The 18,386-nt window shown below is 36.5% G+C and overlaps 1 protein-coding gene across 4 annotated transcripts in view; it reads right to left on the bottom strand.

The window, feature by feature from the left end:
- Nucleotides 1–18,386, bottom strand: part of CEP162 (centrosomal protein 162) — an 80,335-nt gene that overhangs the window by 15,769 nt on the left and 46,180 nt on the right. For all 4 annotated transcript variants that reach the window (XM_049896625.1, XM_049896634.1, XM_049896606.1 and 1 more), the window contains exons 21-25: nt 17,459–17,563; nt 12,522–12,734; nt 9,145–9,791; nt 5,777–5,918; nt 3,550–3,648 (exon numbers count right to left, since the gene is read on the bottom strand). In XM_049896625.1, the coding sequence (XP_049752582.1) occupies nt 3,550–3,648; nt 5,777–5,918; nt 9,145–9,791; nt 12,522–12,734; nt 17,459–17,563 (1,206 nt within the window). The remainder of the gene's footprint in view (nt 1–3,549; nt 3,649–5,776; nt 5,919–9,144; nt 9,792–12,521; nt 12,735–17,458; nt 17,564–18,386) is intronic.

Here is an 18,386-nt window from a genome sequence, read left to right on the forward strand (position 1 = left end):
TTACAACAAACAATTTTGATAATTTTTATGAGTGGGTTGCAATCAGAGACTTTATTAGAGATCAATCTTCACTGAATGGTTTCTAAAGCTGTCTTTATAAAATATTTATACAGATTAAAAAGAAAATATACCACCATTTGTGAAAAAGAATCTGGGATCAGTAAAACACATATATTAACTGCAGAATATGAAAAATAGCATCTGTTCTCGCAGTTGTCTCTAGAGAGTGTGAATACAGATTCTAGTTCTTTCTCTACAAATTCAGGCTTCAAGAAAATAAATGAGCAGATGAATGTTGGTGTCAAATTGGACTGGGAAAAGACTGGAAATCTATGACAAGTGCTAAAAGATGAAAGATTGACTTTTTCATTAGGTTATTAAAATAACAAACACTTTGAAGAATACATGCCTGAGTTAGTATCAAATGAATGAAGATACATTAGAGGCTTCATAAAGTTTTCACCTCATTGCAGCAGGTGGGATTTAAAAGAAATGTAGTTTAGAGACATTTTAGGAAACAAAGGCATAGATACAATGCAGAGTATAGTGAAATCCTCTCAGATTTCCATGATTAACACACTAAAGTTGGAGTTGGTCATTTTTTATGGCTCTATAAAATTACTTTAAAACCAAACAAGCAATCAAAAAACAACAGAATTCAACACTGCTTTAAATTGATAGTGCACTTTCACTAGAGGTTGTGCTCCAGTAAAAGGACTGTGGTTTCCTATCCTATTTTAAGCAACTAGAAAATGACAAAATGTATCTTTAGATTTTGCTAACAGCACCTGAAAAAACCTGTTGCCCTCGAGTTGATTCTGACTCATAGCGACCCTAAAGGACAGAACCAGAGAACTGTAATTCTGGAGAAAAGGGAAACAAACAAGGTAAACTCTACCACTGCCTAGCTTATTGTCTAGGGGCAGTTTCCAAGCCACAGGGCAGGGAGGGGGAACCTACGGAGAGCACTACAGAATGCTAAATTGAGATGACAAAGATCAAAGTTCAGCCAGAATATGCAAGGCAGTGTAACTGAGAGGAAGTTTTCAGAGATTCTCAGAGAGGTCCTCTCAAGGCATTAGCTAAGTACTGATCTACACTTCTGTGAGAGGAAAGTACCTAAGGCTGGGGTAATAATAACTGGAAACAGTAGCTTGAATAATTCCCATGGCTAGGAATACTTCGTATTCTCACCAGCCAGAGAAGAAATGCCTCATAATACACAGGGCATCAGAAAGGTATCACCTTATACAGGGAATACATTAGCCCTAGATTAAAGCTGCAGCCCTGGTGTGCAGTGGTTAAGAGCTCAGCTGCTGACCAAAAAAGGTTGGCAGTTTGAATTTACCAGCCCCTTCTTGGAAACCCTATGGGGACAGTTCTACTCGGTCCTATAGGGTTGTTAGGAGTTGAAATCAACTTGACAGCAACAGGTAGATTAAGGCTGCTCTGGAACCTCCCTAACAAAGTTTAACAACAAGCTTTATAAGAATCAAACTGAACCTAAGTAACATAACTACCTGACAGAACAAAGCCTAATACTATTTAAAACAACAACAAAATTCATCCAACAACATATAATTCACAATGCTCAGCATCTAATAAAAAATAAACAGGCATGCAAAGAGGCAGAAGGAACTCAGAAGGAAAATTAATGAATAAAAAAAGATCCAGAAATGATAGAGATGGAATTAAAAGAAAAGAATGTTAAAATAGCTATTTTAAATATATTTCATATTCTCAAGAACGTAGAGATGAAAATGGTGAGGAAAGAAATACAAGATATAAAAGGATACAATTAGAAGTTAAGGTGAAATACACAATAACTGAAATGAAAAATACATTGGATGGGATTAATAGCATACTAGACATTGCAGAAGAAAGGATAGTGACTGGAAGATATAGCAATATACACTACCCAGAATGAAACACAGAGAAAAGAGGCTGGAAGAAAAAAAAAATGAAGAGCATATCAGTGAGCTCCTGTTCTAACGAACACCTCTGGGAGTGTTACCTGTTCTGAAATCTACTTTGTCTGATATTACTATCAGTTTGGAGACCCAGAAAAAAGAACAGGGCAACAGAAAAAATATTTAAAGAAATAATGTTCAGCAGTTCCCAATTTGTTAAAAAGTATAAATTCAGGATCTGAGAAGCTCAATAAACCCCAAGTATAAGAAACATAAAATCACACTCAGGTGTAAGATAATAAAATTGCTAAAAACTGGTTATAAACAGAAAATCATCTTAAAAGCATCCAAAAAAGAAAAGAAACATACACAGAGGAATGAGTAAAGAATTAGAACAGACTTCTTATCAGAAACTATGAAAGCCAGAAGGCAATAAAGTGACATCTTTAAAGTACCGACAAAAACCAAATGAAATCAAAACAAGAAAAACTATGAACTGTCAACCTAAGATTCTATGTCTCGTGAAAACATCTTTCAAAAAAGGTAAAATAAAGATTTTCAGACAAACAAAAGCTGAGACAATTCACTGCCAGTAGATCCACACTACAAAATGTTAAAGGAAGTTCTCGAGACAGAAGAAAAATTATACCAGACAGAAATTTGGATCTACACAAAGGAACAAAGTGCCAGAAGTGGTAAATACGTGGGTGTTTAGAAAAGATACTTTTCTCATTTTTGAATCTCTTTAAAATATTTTAACTCTTTAGAGCAAAATGATGACTATTTGTGGGGCTTATATATGGTAGTAAAATGTATGAAAACAACAGCACAAAGGACAGGAAAGGGAAAACAGACGTATACAGTCACAGCTTCATGCATTATATGTGAAGTGGTATAGTATTATTTGACGTATAGACAGGGATAAGTTAAAGATGTACATTGTAAACCCTAAAGCAATCATTAAAAAATAAAATAAAAACGTATAGGCCAATAAAAATAGTGGAGACAAATTACAATTAAACCAAATTAATTAATAAATACATTAAATATAAATGCTTTAAATACTCTAATTAAAAGGGAGAATGTCATTACCTTTATTCAAGAGACAAAATGCTTTAGTTTTCCAGTTATTAGGCTTAAACACCATGTGACGCAAAATCAAAAGGACTTCAGGAGAATAAAAATGGTGAGTTTCCAGAAAGACCTACTTCCTGTAATGGTATTACTACTGGTGATCCAGTGTAACTATCATGGTTGCTTTAGCTATTTCTTAACCAAATTAAGCAGTATTAGTACTTAATACAGAAATGGCCCTGCACCTAACTTACCTTCTAGAAAAATCAAACAAGAACAAATTGCCCCCTTCCACTTTTGTAGGGAATGGGGAAATACAAACACAACAATTTCCAATTAATATTTGACAGGAAATATAAACAATTCTCAATTAATATTTGAGCTTCATCTTGGGAAGGCAAATTTTCCATTAATAAGTCATTAATATATGCTTGACATGTGATTGGTATTTTCATGTTATATCTATCTGTGAATTTCTTAAGTTAAAAAATTTGTACCAAAATATGAATATGATTGAAATGGCTAAGAAAAGCTTATGTCCATCTAGATTTTAGTTCTTTCTTACCTCATTCTGTAGGATTTCTTCTCGAACTTGAGAAACTACAAGAGACTCTTGCTTACCCTGTAGCTCATTAACTTGATTTTGGAAATGTTTTATAAGTACCTAGAAAATTAGAAGAACTGAGTTAACAAAACTCCTCCTTTGAAAAAAATTTCCTTGTTTGAAAAACAAAATAAGGTCAACTCATTGCTTTTATTTGGACTAAAAGAAAAGAAAAAAAAAACTGGACATTTAAAAATCATCCAAATTCTAACAGAAATAATTGCCACAGGAAGTAAGGCCTTTGAAGGGGTTATTTTAGGTTTCTTCTAACATTTAAAAATAAAACACCACACATATTATAAATTAACGACTCTGAAACTACCTGGCCTCTTTATCTATATTATTTCTCTTCTGAAGGCCTGAAAAATATCTTCTTAAATAAACTGCTATAGAGCCTAAGCATTTTGAAGAAAGTGGTCAATATTATACTTTGTGATGGAGGTTAACAGTTTTTATTAAAGGGCTATTAACTAATATCAATTATGTTGTTTAGGAAGATTACACAAGCCTAATAACATCTGTGACACAAATCTTAGTCTCCTATTTTTAGCCAGAGACACTGAAATACATGAAAAAACATTCTCATCAAGAAAGTATTAGAATTTGGGAAAAATTCAATGCGTCTATTGTTTTGATGATCAGACAACAATGACTTCTACTTAACTCACAATTTTACAAAATCACATTTACAACCCTGGGAAAATAGCATATTTATGGCGCCATGACATTATGACTCTACTTTCCCAGCTCTTTCAGTCTGCTCTTTACTATATAACCACTTGGCATGATGCTTTCACTGCCCACTCATACCCCATTCATATGGGGGGAAAAGCAAGAGAAGATATCTCTAAGGCTGGATGAATGGTTATTTTGAGCAGCATTTTAAATCTTTTTAATTGAGGTATTAAAATACAGGCAAAGTTCTTTTTTTTTGTTGTTTTTCTTTTTCTCCAACTTTTTATTTTGCAAAGAATAGTAAAATGAATAGATCCTCTAGATTCAACAATATTTCTTCCTCTCTGTATATACATGTGTATGTATACGTGTGTGTATGTGTGTGCATGATTTTTCTCCCCTGAGCTATTTGAAATTAACTTACAGACTTGATGACATTTCATTCTGAAATGCATGTCCTTATAAGGGTATTTTCTCACAATATTATCATCACACTTAAGAAAATTTATAATTTCATAATATCTACCAAACCAAAACCAAACCAAACCCATTGCCTTCGCGTTGATTCTGACTCATAGCAACCCCACTCAAACTTCTTCAATTGAGAGTTTTTAATTAAGATGCTACTAAATAATTACAGGTGGCAGAGGTTGTGGTGAGATATTTTCTTGACCCGCCTTGCCCCCCCAGCTTGTTTTTTTAAATTAAAACCTACAGAAAAGCTGAAGAGGTCAATGAATATTCATATATTCTTCAACTTGATTCATCAACTGCTAACATTTTGCCACATTTGCTTGTTTGTTCTTCCTTTTATTCTTATTCTCTTCTTGGCTACACCATTTAGAAGCAAGCTGCAGATAAAAGTTCTATTTAAATGCTGTTTTCCAACCTACTAACCCTACGGAAGATGGACCAAACAGTAGATATTTGTAGATATTCCAAGTAGATATACAGATACTCAAAGAAGACACGTTCATTCCAGGAAATGCTGCTAGGTTGTCAACATTCTCAGTAATAATTCTTCCAAGTCTGTATGGTTCAAAAAGGCTAGGGCTGTGTATATCTCTCGCTTCATTGTTTTATCTCCAGTGCCTGACTGTCTGAATTATTATTTGGCTAACGAATGAAATATAATGGAACAGGAAGAAAGAAGATTATTACTTGCTGGGTGGGGTTGGGGTGGTGGGAGATGGTTCAACATTCAAGTTCAACTACTGAAGTTCCAATCTCCTCAGACATATCCCTCAACCATCTGCTACGACCTACTTAGAGGAAGATATATCTGAGAAATATAGGGATAAAACTGTGCAAACGCTTATTTACAGGGTATAATTTTAAAGCAGAAAAAATTAAATATATGGTATGTTCTTCCATAAAAAAAATGAAGCCAACAATAACTTTCCATTTCTATCACCAACCTGAAGAAGTTAAAATTAAATAATGTTCTGTTAATAGTCCTGAAAAAAAAAATGACCTATGTTAAAGTCAAAGAGATCCAAATATTGTCACCTACCTCTTGAGTTGCTATTTTACGATTTAGTTCAGCTACTTTGGAAGAAGATTTTTCGACTGCATTTTGGCAAAGAAGTTTCTCTACTTCTCTCTGATGAGATGCTTTGAGGGATGCAATGTGTGCTGTGTTATCTTCCTTGAGCCTATGGAACAAATTAAAGAAAATCACATAGAAAAGTGGCTCTTCAACCTCTAACTCACAGTTAGGAAAAAAAAATAGTGTAAGAAATCTGGAAATGAAAGAAGCAAAGGGAGAGAGGGCACCAATATTTGCTGCACCGTGCTAGGTACTTTACACATGATCGCACAGGAGTTCTTACAACTGCTCCATGAGCTTACTATTATTTACTGAATAGCACTAGGGGAAAGCTTGAGTTTAAGAAAAAGCAATGTATCTAGTGTCCCTGATCAGCGAGTTGAAGAGCTGGGGGTCAAGCCCAACAGAGTTGGACCTCAAAGCCCAGGCCTTCCACTCTACCTTCTCCCTGGAGCTACACTAAGAGAATCAGAGGTTCTAAATGTTCTGTTAGATTTAAAGCAAAGCCCATGATATTTTATTTTTTAAGACAGACTCAAATGTCTTGCCCATTGCCCAGATTCTTATTTGGATAATCACAGCTGTTCTCTTTAGAATCATCAATGCTTTGTCTCTAGGCAACGTTTACCACTTTCTGGTCCATGCATATGATTCCAGTTGCATAAAATAATCTTGACAGTAATTGTCAAGACACAAGGGTACCTGTACTTAATTAATTTGGACTTTAAGTTTCTGTGACAAAATTTTTGCATTCAGAGGTAGTTTAGTAAATGGGAAAATTATAACTAGAGTTGTACATTTCTTACACATACTTTCTCTTATCCAAAGCAGGTACTCAGTAAAACACTGTTGATACATACATACATTATAGCAATTCCCAAACTACAGATTTTTCAGTTGCTTATTTGACTCTATGAATATTTTCTTCATGGAAACAGTAGATTAGGGTCTCAGGAAAAGTATAAATGTCTAAAGTACTCAGGATATAATTGCACTATAGCAAAAAAAAGGAGCCCTGGTGGTGCAGTGCTAAGAGCTCAGCTGCTAACCAAAAGGTCGGCAGTTTGAGTCCACCAGCCACTCTCTGGAAATCCTATGGGGCAGTTCTACTCCGTCCTATAGGGTCGTTATGAGTAGGAATTGACTTGGAGGCAACGGGTTTGGGTTTTGGTTTTATAGTAAAAAAGCGGCCTAAATCTGGACCAGAAAAGTTTAGTCCTTACTTCTCAGGCCCAGAGCTATGTGGGAAACAGATAAACAACACCAGAAATTTTAAATTATATATAGGAAAATTTATAGAAAACCAAGAAGTTTAAATTATTTATAGGAAAGAACAGAAATCTTTCTAAATAATTTCATTACTGCTATTGTATTCAGGGTTGAAAAACAAGATTTCAACTTGGAAGCAATCTGGTTGTCATGGTGACTCAATCCCCAACATGGCTGACAGTCTGCAAGTATTTATTAAGTGCTTCCTATGCTCATTCTGGAAACCCTGGTGGCGTACTGGTTAAGTGCTATGGCTGCTAACCAAGAGTTTGAATCCACCAGGTGCTCCTTGGAAACTCTATGGGGCAGTTCTACTTTGTCCTACAGGGTTGCTATGAATTGGAATCGACTCGACGAGAGTGGGTTTGGTTTGGTTTTATGCTCATTCTGCTTCCACATCCAGTTGCTGTGGGAATGCAAAAGAAGTATAATCTTACATCAGTTCTCAAGGAACTAAGGTGGTACGTGATTTGCGCTTACTTCGAACATATTTTAATTTGTATAGGAATTGGAGGTGGGAGTAGGCAATTTCCTGGGAGGCTCCAGGAAATGTTTTCTGGTGGAGGTAGGAGTTGAAATATGAATGAACAAAAGGTAGTGAGAAAATAATGCAGCTTAGGTGTGTAGTGTTGTATTAGAATAATGATAGGACTTGAAATGCCAGGTAGAGAAATTTGGTCCTGATACTGCGAGAAATCTGGGGGTGAGTGGAGGGCAGTGTTACACAGATACAGGAGATTTAAGGAATTTTAATGGTTTCTAAGAAGATGATTGGGAAAGAAGGTAGAAATTAAAGTCAGGGATATCAGGAAAGTTGTGTAGTAAACCAGGTAGGCAACACTGACTACAATGAAGCTGAAACCAAAACGAGTAACATTTTTAAGGAAGCCATGTGCTGGCTGTGAACTCATGAAATAAAGGAGGTAAAGCTGGGCCTGGCAATTGGAAAAATATGGTCATAGAATGGGAAGGCTGAGAGAGGGAGCTAGTTCAGGCTTAAAATGGATAGAATTTGAGGTACCGTTGATTTCAAGAGGTACAATCCAATAAATAGCTGAAGGTCTAACATCTGACACCAGGGAAAAAAACAAGCCTTGAAAAGTAAATTTTGGAGTAATGTGTCATAGAAGCCATAAGAATGGATGAGTTTTCCAATGGAGAAAGAATGGAGGAAAATCAGAAAGCCAAGACTTGAACCTTAGTAGGAAGCCAGATTTTTAGGACGGGAGAATGAAGAGGAGCCAGTAAAAGAAACAGAAATGTTTTGGTCAGAGCTGTCAAGTCATGCAGGTTAAGGGAGCAAATCATTTCAGAAAGGGCAATGTAGTCAATACTGTCAAGAAAAACAGGGACAGGGAAAACTCTGCTGGACTGGGAAAGGCTATTACTAAGACGGGTTTGTCACAGTGACGAGTATGAAAGCCATATGTAGAAGGAAGTGAGGCAGAAAGAAAATAAAAGACTATTTGTGGAAAGCTGGCACTGAGAAACGAAAAGAGGACTAGAACTTGGTTTGGTCAGGTGAAAGAAGGCCTGAGGATGTCAGAAGGCTCAGAGAAAAGAGACGGTGGATAGTAGCTGAAGATTCTAAGAAAGAAAGGCATGAAGGGATGTGATCATGAGATCAGTTGAAGTTATTATGGAAAAGAGAAGGACCTTTTCCTCTTAGACTGTCACCTAGTTTTACTAATAGCTGTTATCTGACGGCAATCTGCCTAGGTACCTGGATTAAAGCTCACTATAGAAATCATAGATGATGACATTCTTTTGTAAGAAAGACTCAGTGGGTCAGTTTATCAACACCACTTGGGTACATCCAGAAAGACACGGCTGACTGGCCAGAAATGGAGGTTCAAGCTCATTAGAGCCTGAACCACTAGCAGGTAGAAGACTTTACCCTGAAACAGGTCTATCTATGCCTGGCAATGTAATGCAATTTCTGAAAATTCACTCACGAACGCAGTTCAGGGTCAAACTAACTATCCAGAGGGAGTATACCTTATAACTTTTCAATTTCTACCTTTTTATGCCCCCGTATTTTTAAAAATAATTTAACATTTTACCTTTTCATGGAGTTTTCAAATTGATTCGATGCTGCTTCAGATTTCACCTTTAGCTCATTCCTCTCCAAAATTACTCTCTGTAGTTCATTTTTCAATCTGAAGTTTTCTTGTAAAACGTCTGATGTATGGGAATCAGTAAAAGTGTGTGGCTGGTAGAGCTTGTCATCCAGGGCTCCAGAGGAGTTAGCATTTACTTTACCTGTGTGCAAAACATCTTTCTTCACCTTTTTGGTGGACATTTCCTCTCTACCCTTAGAGTTCTGATTAGATAGCATCATTCTTCTCTCCTTCTGAAGCCTCTCCACAGTTTTTGAAAGGTCTTGTATTTCTCTGGCCTTTGCAGCCAGTTCCTCATTGAGTCTTACCAGCTTAGCTTTAGCATGAGCCTGTTCCACCTGGAATTCTAGAGACTGGAAATCTTTATCATCTTTATCATTCTTCTTGAGTTCTAATTCAGCATTCTGATGTTTAAGCATGTCTATTTCAGCTTCGAGGTTTCTGACAGTGATCTGATGGGCTTCCTTAATGTCGCTGAGTTCCTTCTCTAGTGCTTTAGCCACGGGGTTGTCGCGCTGGTTCTGGGCTGCTTCCTTCAATTTGTTGGCGAGTAGCTGCTCCTGTTCCTCTAGTCTCTGTTCATACTGAATCTGAAGAAAAGAATTGATGTAACACCAAACCACTGATAAACATTTCGTTAGTTACTGAAGCTCGGCATTGCAGGGTCCTACCTGTTCCTTCATTCAGACACTCATTATACACTCTGATGCCTCCAACTCTCTGTTCTTTGAGCCAGTCAAATGTACTGAAGTCCTACTCTTTGAAGGATATAACATTATATATTGTTGATGTTATATAATTTCATAATTGATACACTGCTACATAAATGTTAAATTACATGTTCTCATAACCTCAACATTATTTTAATAAAACCTATTATTGTAATAAAGCCTATTATTATGCACCTTTTTCTATGCAAATTGGCAAACTACACTTGTTGAGAACAGATAGGTAAAACAGCTGTGGGCATTGAGGTCTTTGACAAACACCTTTCATCTTTCTAACATCAATTTAATCATTTCACAGGGAGCAAGTCAGCTTGGAATTTGCAAACTTTAGTATTACAAAAGAAATAACTCAGGTAATTTACTCTGTGGAGGAAGGCACTGATAGTGTTTGTTCATTTATTCAATGAATATTTATTGAGCTGCAACTGCTGGTCAGGCACTGTGCTAAGTTCTAGAGATCAAAGGACTCAGCTCTTATCTTCAAATAGCTCACAGCCTGGTTAGGAGAGAGACAGGGCAACAGTTACAACGTGCTATAACTGTCCTGATGGGCCTATGAACGTGGCAAGTGGATGCAGAGAGGATCCGGCACCCCATGTGTCTGAAGGACTGAGGAGAGTGAGAGCACTTAAGTTCAGGCTTGAGGGATAAGTGTAAATCTGGGGATAAGTAGAGGCGGTGATGTTTTAGGAAGAACATCTGCGAAGGTGTTCTAATGCTTGGTGTGTCTGGGAATCAAATGAAAGGTGGAAGTGGCAGGAAATGGACTGGGCGAGAGTGAGGATTGGGATGGGGCAGGGGGGTTGCAAAAAGGAAAAAGATAGGATGGATAGCTCTAAATACATAAAAAATGGGGTAGGGGTTGGAGTTCATGCCTGAGAGCCCCTATTTGGTCAGTGAATAATAACAATCATAATTATTAGAAATAATCATTTATTGAGTGCTGGGTACACTCCAGGCATGGTAATGAGGTACAGGCATGGTACATATATGCTGCTACTCAATCCTGCCAATATCCTGAGTCAGGGATTAACTAATTAAACTATTTATTGGGCATCTATTGTGCTGAATGACAGAAAACAACAGGAGTAAAAGCAGAACAGTCCCTGCCATCACAGAGTCCAAGGTTAGACGGGGAGAAAATGACCACTAATGATCCAATCAAAATGCCTGTAAATGCAGTGGGTGCTGTGAAAGAGAGGTGCATGAGACCAAGAATGCCTACAGAGGTAATTCATCTGCCAGGTCCTGGAAGGTTTCACTGAGTTATGCTTATGTTGAGATGTGAAGCATGGATACACTTGAACTATGTGAAAGGGCAAGAGGGTACACAAATTTCTGTGGTTGTAGGAAACATGGCAAGGAGGAAAAAACTTGCCAGTATGATTAGATAGGGGAAGCATGGTGGGAGAAAATGCTGTGGAAAGAGGGGCCTGGCTATCCACGGATTTATAGCCTATTTATCTATTCTAAGAGCAACAGGAAGTTACCAATGAGGTACAAAGGGATACGTGTGTGTGTGTGTATGTGTGTGTGGGTGAGATAAGAAATATAACTTTGCCTGCAGTCACAAGAGCCAATTAGAGGATGGGGCAAACTAGATATGTGTAGACTAGTTAGGAGGCTACTGCAGTAATCCAGCAAGCCAGGGCAGACTACTGCAGTAATCTAGGCCAGGTACTAAATGATGGTAGTATAGTAATGTGATGCTGAGAAGAAAAAGGGATTGACAGATACTTAGGAGTAGAAGTGCCATATGGGTAATGAGTCAGTTATTATCTCTTTTCCATACGGGGAAACTGAGGCTCAGAGAGGTTAAGTAACTAACCCAAAGTCACAAAGCTATAATGCTGGATCTCAGGCTGGTCTGACTCTAAAGTCTGTGTGCCTTCCATTATGCCACAGTTACCCATATACAGGGAGCAGGGTCTGCTGAAAGTAAAGCATGGGGAAGGGGGCAGGGGCAAGATGAACTTGAAGGTTGAGAGTGAATGATTCGGGGAATGTAGGAGGAGCTGATCAACCACATGCAATGGGCTTGCCCAGAAGCAACAAGAGAATTTATTAGACTGCAGCAGTGCCATCCTCACAACTGTGCCATCTCCTTCAGAAAGGACAAAGCAGCATGAGTGGTGGGGTAGAAAAGCAGATGGGTGAACTGAGGCCGAGAATGAGGAAGCTAAGGGTGGTTGAAAACTGGCTGATTAAAGGAGTACACCTTGGAATTTAGGACAGTGGGAAAATGAACCAGGTAGAGATTAGGGAATTTGAGAAAGAGGGTGGAGTAAGGGGTGTTTTACTTTGCCATTTTGTGTCTCAATATCCACTATTTCTAACATCATTGAGAATGTCTTATATAAAGATTACCCTGTACTTGGCTATTCTGTGTCTGAAATAAAAAGTTGCTGAAGGAGGGCACAAAGATAGGATGGACCCAGTTTTCTTTTGCATCTACTGATACATGTGGTAAAGGTTGTGTGGGAAAGGACGTTAGAGCTATTTGTTAAAATGAGACCTTAGGACTCCCCCTTCCCACCAATTTTAATCATGCGGTTCAGGTCTGAGCCCCATCTTCATGGCTACTTTTTTTACCTTCATTTTCTGAAACTGTTGTTCCATGGTACGAAGGCTTTTCTTTGCTTCTTCATCTTTGCCCTCAAGATCAGCTTCTAGCTTTTTAATCCTTTTTTCCATAAATTCCACTGTATTTCTATTCACTGTGTCACCCGCTGCTGATGCAGCCAATATCAAAGCAGGTAAAGAATTGGGATATCTTCTCTTTAGAATTCCTTCCATTTCCTTAACCTATTAAAAATATTTTTTTATATGTGTAAAGTCACAATTATATGTAAAACTAGTTTAATGCATACAGTTTATGTTCTATCAATCAAATCTAGATGTATGTTTATATCATGTTTCCTGACTGAATCAAATATACAGAAGCACAAATTAATTCCAAAGTTTATATCCCATTGTTGTTAGGTGCCCTTGAGTCAGTTCCAACTCTATGTACAAAAGAACAAAACACTGCCCAGTCATGCGCCATCCTCGTAACTGTTGCTATGTTTGAGCTCGTTGTTATAGCCACTGTGTCTATCTGTCTTGTTGAAGGTCTTCCTCTTTTCACTGATCCTGTACTCTACCAAGCATGATGTCCTTCTCCAGGGACTGGTCCCTCCTGGTAACATGTCCAAAGTAAGTGGGACTAAGTCTCACCTAGATTATCTAATTAATAGTACCCTATAAAAAAAAATTTTAGTTCTGTTTAATTAACGGCTAGTTAACTTACAGAAATCCTCTGCATTCATTTGAAATAGACCTTGGAACTTTCTATTGTATTAGTAATAACCAGTCTTCTTTTTTCCACAGACTCCTCACATGACAATACTTGTACCAATGACTGAAAAATTACATGCACATGAATGTGAAAACTTTTTGAAATAAACATACAGATTCTTAAGCACCAGGCCCTGCCTGTAACAGTCCTCACCCCCACCTTCCAAATGAAGTTTAATCTATTTTAAAATGACATTTCAAATGGGAAGCAAGGAGGATTAGACCGACATTTAGTGAAGTCTGTATAAAAGACTAAATTAATACTTTTCATTTAGTCTATAAAGCAAAACAATGACATGTATTTTTTCTGTAAGAAGAAAGAACTGTACCCAAGGCCTACAGGAATTAGAACTTGGTATTATATATACACGTGTGTGCACGTGCACGCGTGTACCTGCTTTTTTTAATAGAATTTACATGAAATGTCCAGAATATTCAAGTCCATAAAGGCTAGTAATAGAGGAGCAGCAGCCAGGGGTTGAGAGAAGGGAGGATAAGGGAGTGACTGCTAGTAGTTATAGCATTTCTTTTGGGGGTTATGAACATGTTCTGGAATTAGATAGTAACGATGGTTGTACTTTGCAAATATACAACAACCACTGAATCCTACACTTTAAAAGGGTGAATATTATGGCGTTTGAATTATATTTCTATAAAAAGTATGAGCAAAAGACAAAGGTAAAATAAAGACATTTTCAGAAAAACAAAAATAAACTAATAAAAACACAATCAAGAAATTTTACTGGGGAAGAAACTGAGTGAACAAGTATGCTTTAAGCTATTTGCTTTTTCTGCCTTCTATATCAACTTTAAAGAAATTTCACGTTCTTCCATATATGTTACACTCCTCCATACACAATGATTGATTAAATATTATGAAGGTATAATGCTAATAAACCTTTTGAGATAAAAAAAAAATTTTTTTTAAATCCACAGTGAATGTTAAAGCCTAAATAGACTATATTTGTAGGGACAATTAAACGCAAGGGTACAATCTTTACTTATATTATATAATCACTTACTATTCTAAAACTTTCTGAATAAATTTACTACATTACAATTCCTGAGGCTGGTCATTGAGAATGAAATTGTTCAGCATGAAGAAGGAATCCAAAATTCCTGTATTTAATTCCAGGTTTCTGCTCACAATTTTTCTCATGTTTTCTAGCAATCCCCGACAACTTATTTAATAAGTAAAACATTAATTTTACTGTTTGACTTCTCATTGTCGTATACCTGCTTTTGCTACAAGTGTTATGGTTCAGACATATTTGAAAAACATATATTGAAATGCTAAATTCTTTCTTAAACTGTTTTCTAGCGTGAGCATGCAATGAAACGGCACCTGAGAGGTGGTCTGGTACAGTGGCTACGAGCATGTTTGGAGTTTGATCCTGCCGCCGGTGGCTTTATGACCTCGTGTCAAGTCCATCTGAATCTCTTACTTCACTGGTAAAATGGGGACAATGATAGTGCCAATGTAATGGGGTTGGTACAAATAACATTCATATTGGTAAAGCACTTAGCAGAGTGCCCAGCATATAGTGAAAAAAAAAAATTTTTTTTTTTTTGTAGTGAGGGACCGATAAATGTTGGCTTTTATTATGATTTGGTCTCAAAAACTACCTTTTCCAAGCAAGATGGGTTGCTGGTACTCAAAATCCTCTTTAAGACTGAACACTGTTCATATGAGATATTTAAGGGTCATGTCATTTGTAAAATGAACAGTAAATATTTCCATTCATGAAGACTGCTTGCACAGATGTGCCATAAACTGGAATATACCCATTTATTTTATCTGGAAATTTTTGAAAGCTTTGTTCCGGTATTAAAAACTTAGTTATGACTTAGTAGTTAGTATATTAAGGTACAGACACACATAAACACACAAACACATATATTAAAAAGAACTGGATTTAAAAAAATTAATTCATTAAAAAAATTTTACACTTAATGTCCATTATTTGCAATGTAATTTTGATATCTTGAGAGGTATATTACATTTTTTAAAAATTAGATTTATTTGTATTTCTTTAATTTTGCTTTTTAATATCACTCTTTGGTCAATGATACCAACTAGCTGGTATACAAAATCAATTTTTTTTTTTTAACTTTCACTGGAAATTAAAATATGAAATATTTCTTTAAAGAAAAGTATGAACAAATGTATATAATCTGAAATTTTCATCATAACATGCATCTAGTTAGTCCCATTTTCACTTACGTTCTATTTAGCAAAGGGGATATTTTATTCTATAATTAATTTGTTATTTCAGAATATGGCTCCAATATCATTATACAAATACTGTAAAATATACATTAGTTACGGTTTAAAATTAATTAGAATAGAAATACTCATGGAAACAGGATTAATAAGATCTGGAACATATACGCATGTATCAAAACATTCAAAGAATTATACAAACCACTATTAAATGATGAAATACTTTAGAAAGACATAATGTAAGATGATAAACCAACAAGTATTTAATGAAAATGTTAACAAAAGAGGGAGGCTACTTTTAGAAATGCTGTATTTCTGGTCAACATATATCACCACTTTTGAGTCTTAATTTTGCTATTAAGCCTGCTTTACTTTTTTTACTCTCCAACATTCAGTTTTTCATAATTTCTCTTAAGATAATGTCATCTACTGGGGGAAGCTGTCCCGTTGGCCTTTTCTTATCTAACAATTCTGGATGGTTTATCCTACATTGGTTAATCTAAATCTGAAACACTGAAGAAAAGCCAAGCAATGTGGACTACACTAACTTAAAAATAGTTTTAGCTATTAAACCACCTTTGGCCTGTTCTTTCCTGATGCCTGAGTCAAACTACTAAATCCTACCTTTTAATATAAGAACAGGTCTTACAAAAATAACAATTCTTTTGCTTAGTTTTCCTTCTTCTCATAAAACTGGGGTAACAGCCCAGCGATGACCTCATAGTTTTGGGCTTGTGATGGAATAATAGCAGTATTTTTAAGTGTCATAACTTGACTATAGAAACATGCTCCCTTGTGAAGAGAGATGGAAATCTTTTTTGTTTTACTTATTAGTTATAAATACAAATTCTACTTTAAAGAAAGTTTAAAAATACAAGAAAAAAGTTAATTATAATTCCATCCCCCAAAACAACTACTTCAATGAAAAAAATCTTTGTTCTAATAGGCTTCACTATGTGATTTTAGAAAAAGATCTCCTGGTCTCACTGGCTGTGAAATGAGTATTTCTAAGCCTGAACAAAGAGCAAGAATTCAAGATTATGGCCAGTTTTTTTGGGAGGTTGAATATTCTGTTTATAGGGGGTGTTTTGTAACATGACTCAAGCATTACCAATATTTTCCCACCTCAAAGATCTCTTTTCCTGTACTCCTCTCTCACCTATCTTTGGTGAGCAGAAGGAATCCTGTCTCTATACCCAAAGCTTTAAAATTCTGCTTTCTTCTTCCTAGATGTCTAACAGAGCTGGGATGTACAATAACCTTTCATCCATCAGTCCACCATCTTATATACAAGATACAAGTCTAAAAATACATATAAAGGTGTAGATTATATAAAGTGATTTTGTTTAGTACTTTATTAATGTTACTTCAAATACTGTATATCAAGTATATTTTAAAAAGGGGAAGTTATATATTAAAATCTGGACTTCGAAGTGGTTCATTCAGGTTCGAATCTATGCTAAGAATTTGCGTTTCCACCCCAAAACCAAACCAAACTCACTGCTATAGAGTGAATTCCAAGGCTATAAATCTCTACTGAAGCAGACTGCCCCATCGTTCTTCTATGGAGCCATTTGTGGTTTCAAACCACTGACCTTTCGGTTAGCAGTCCGGCACTTTAACCCCTGTGCCACCAGGAATTGTCAATTCTACCCCAGATATACTGAGTCAGAACCTACATTTTAACAAGATCCCCAGGTGATTCTTATGTATAATAAATTTTGAGAACCACTGCTCTACTAGTGGTTTTCAGAATTGGTCCCTAATCAGCAGCATTAGCATTGCCTGGGAACTTGTTAGAAATACAAATTCTCAGCAGAGGTTTGAACCAGAAAGAACAGGTTGATTAAAATGCATGAACAAAAACAAGAATTTCTAGGTTGACTACATCTTAGGTTGACTACTCCTGAGAAAATAAAAATTCACTGTATATAAAATACCTCAATAAAAATGTATCCTTAATACATACTTGTCGTTCCAGATCCTGAATTTTTTTGGCATCAACTGCTTTATCTTTTAAACGTATCTTCTGTTGAATAGACGGATTTCCAGATTCAGCTTTCAGTTTCTCAATCTGTCAATAAATAAAGAGTATGTTAAGAAGCATATCTAATCCATACTAGAAAAGCACGAGTCGGGGGCAGCATAATGTTAGTTGTCTGATTCATTTATTAACTCTTCAACATTCATTTACTGAGCTCAGTGGTTAAAAGCTTGTCTGCTAACCAAAAGATTGGCAGTATGAATCCACCAGCTGCTCCTTAGAAACCTTATGGAGCAGTTCTATGCTGACCTGTAGGGTTGCCAAGAGTCGGAATCGACTCCACGGCAATAGGTTTGGTTTGGTTTGGCTACCATGTTCTAGGCACCTCCCAGATGTGGCACTGTGCTGAAGATATAGAGGGCAAATAAGACACACTAGGTCCCTGCTCTCACAGCATGCTGTAGTGGAAGGAGGTGGCTGATAAGCTATTAAGTAAATCAATTAGTACATAAAACAACTTCAGAGAGTGCTAAGTGCTAGGAAGAAAATAAAACAGGGTGAAGGAATAGGAAGAAAGAGCTGGAGGGGGTGGGACTGGCAGCTAAATTAGATAAAGTGGTCAGGAAAGGCCTTTCTGGGGAGAAATTTGAGTTTGAACTTGAACAAGGAGGAGGAGTAAAACATAGTAAGAACCAAGGCTAAAATGTTCCAGGCCAAGAGAACAAGTACAAGAAGGCTGGCAGGTTTACTAATTAGAGGATGTGGCTGGAGGAGACTGTCTTGGGGAGAGTGTGATACCAAAGAAGCAGGCAGAGTTCAGACTGCATGGGGACCTGACCTGACAGGCTGTGATAAGAAGCTTGGATTTATTCTCAGTTGAATGTAAAACAGACTATCTAAAAGTAAACCGAAC

Source organism: Elephas maximus, chromosome 1 (genome assembly GCF_024166365.1).
Source record: "Elephas maximus indicus isolate mEleMax1 chromosome 1, mEleMax1 primary haplotype, whole genome shotgun sequence".
NCBI lineage: Eukaryota > Metazoa > Chordata > Mammalia > Proboscidea > Elephantidae > Elephas > Elephas maximus.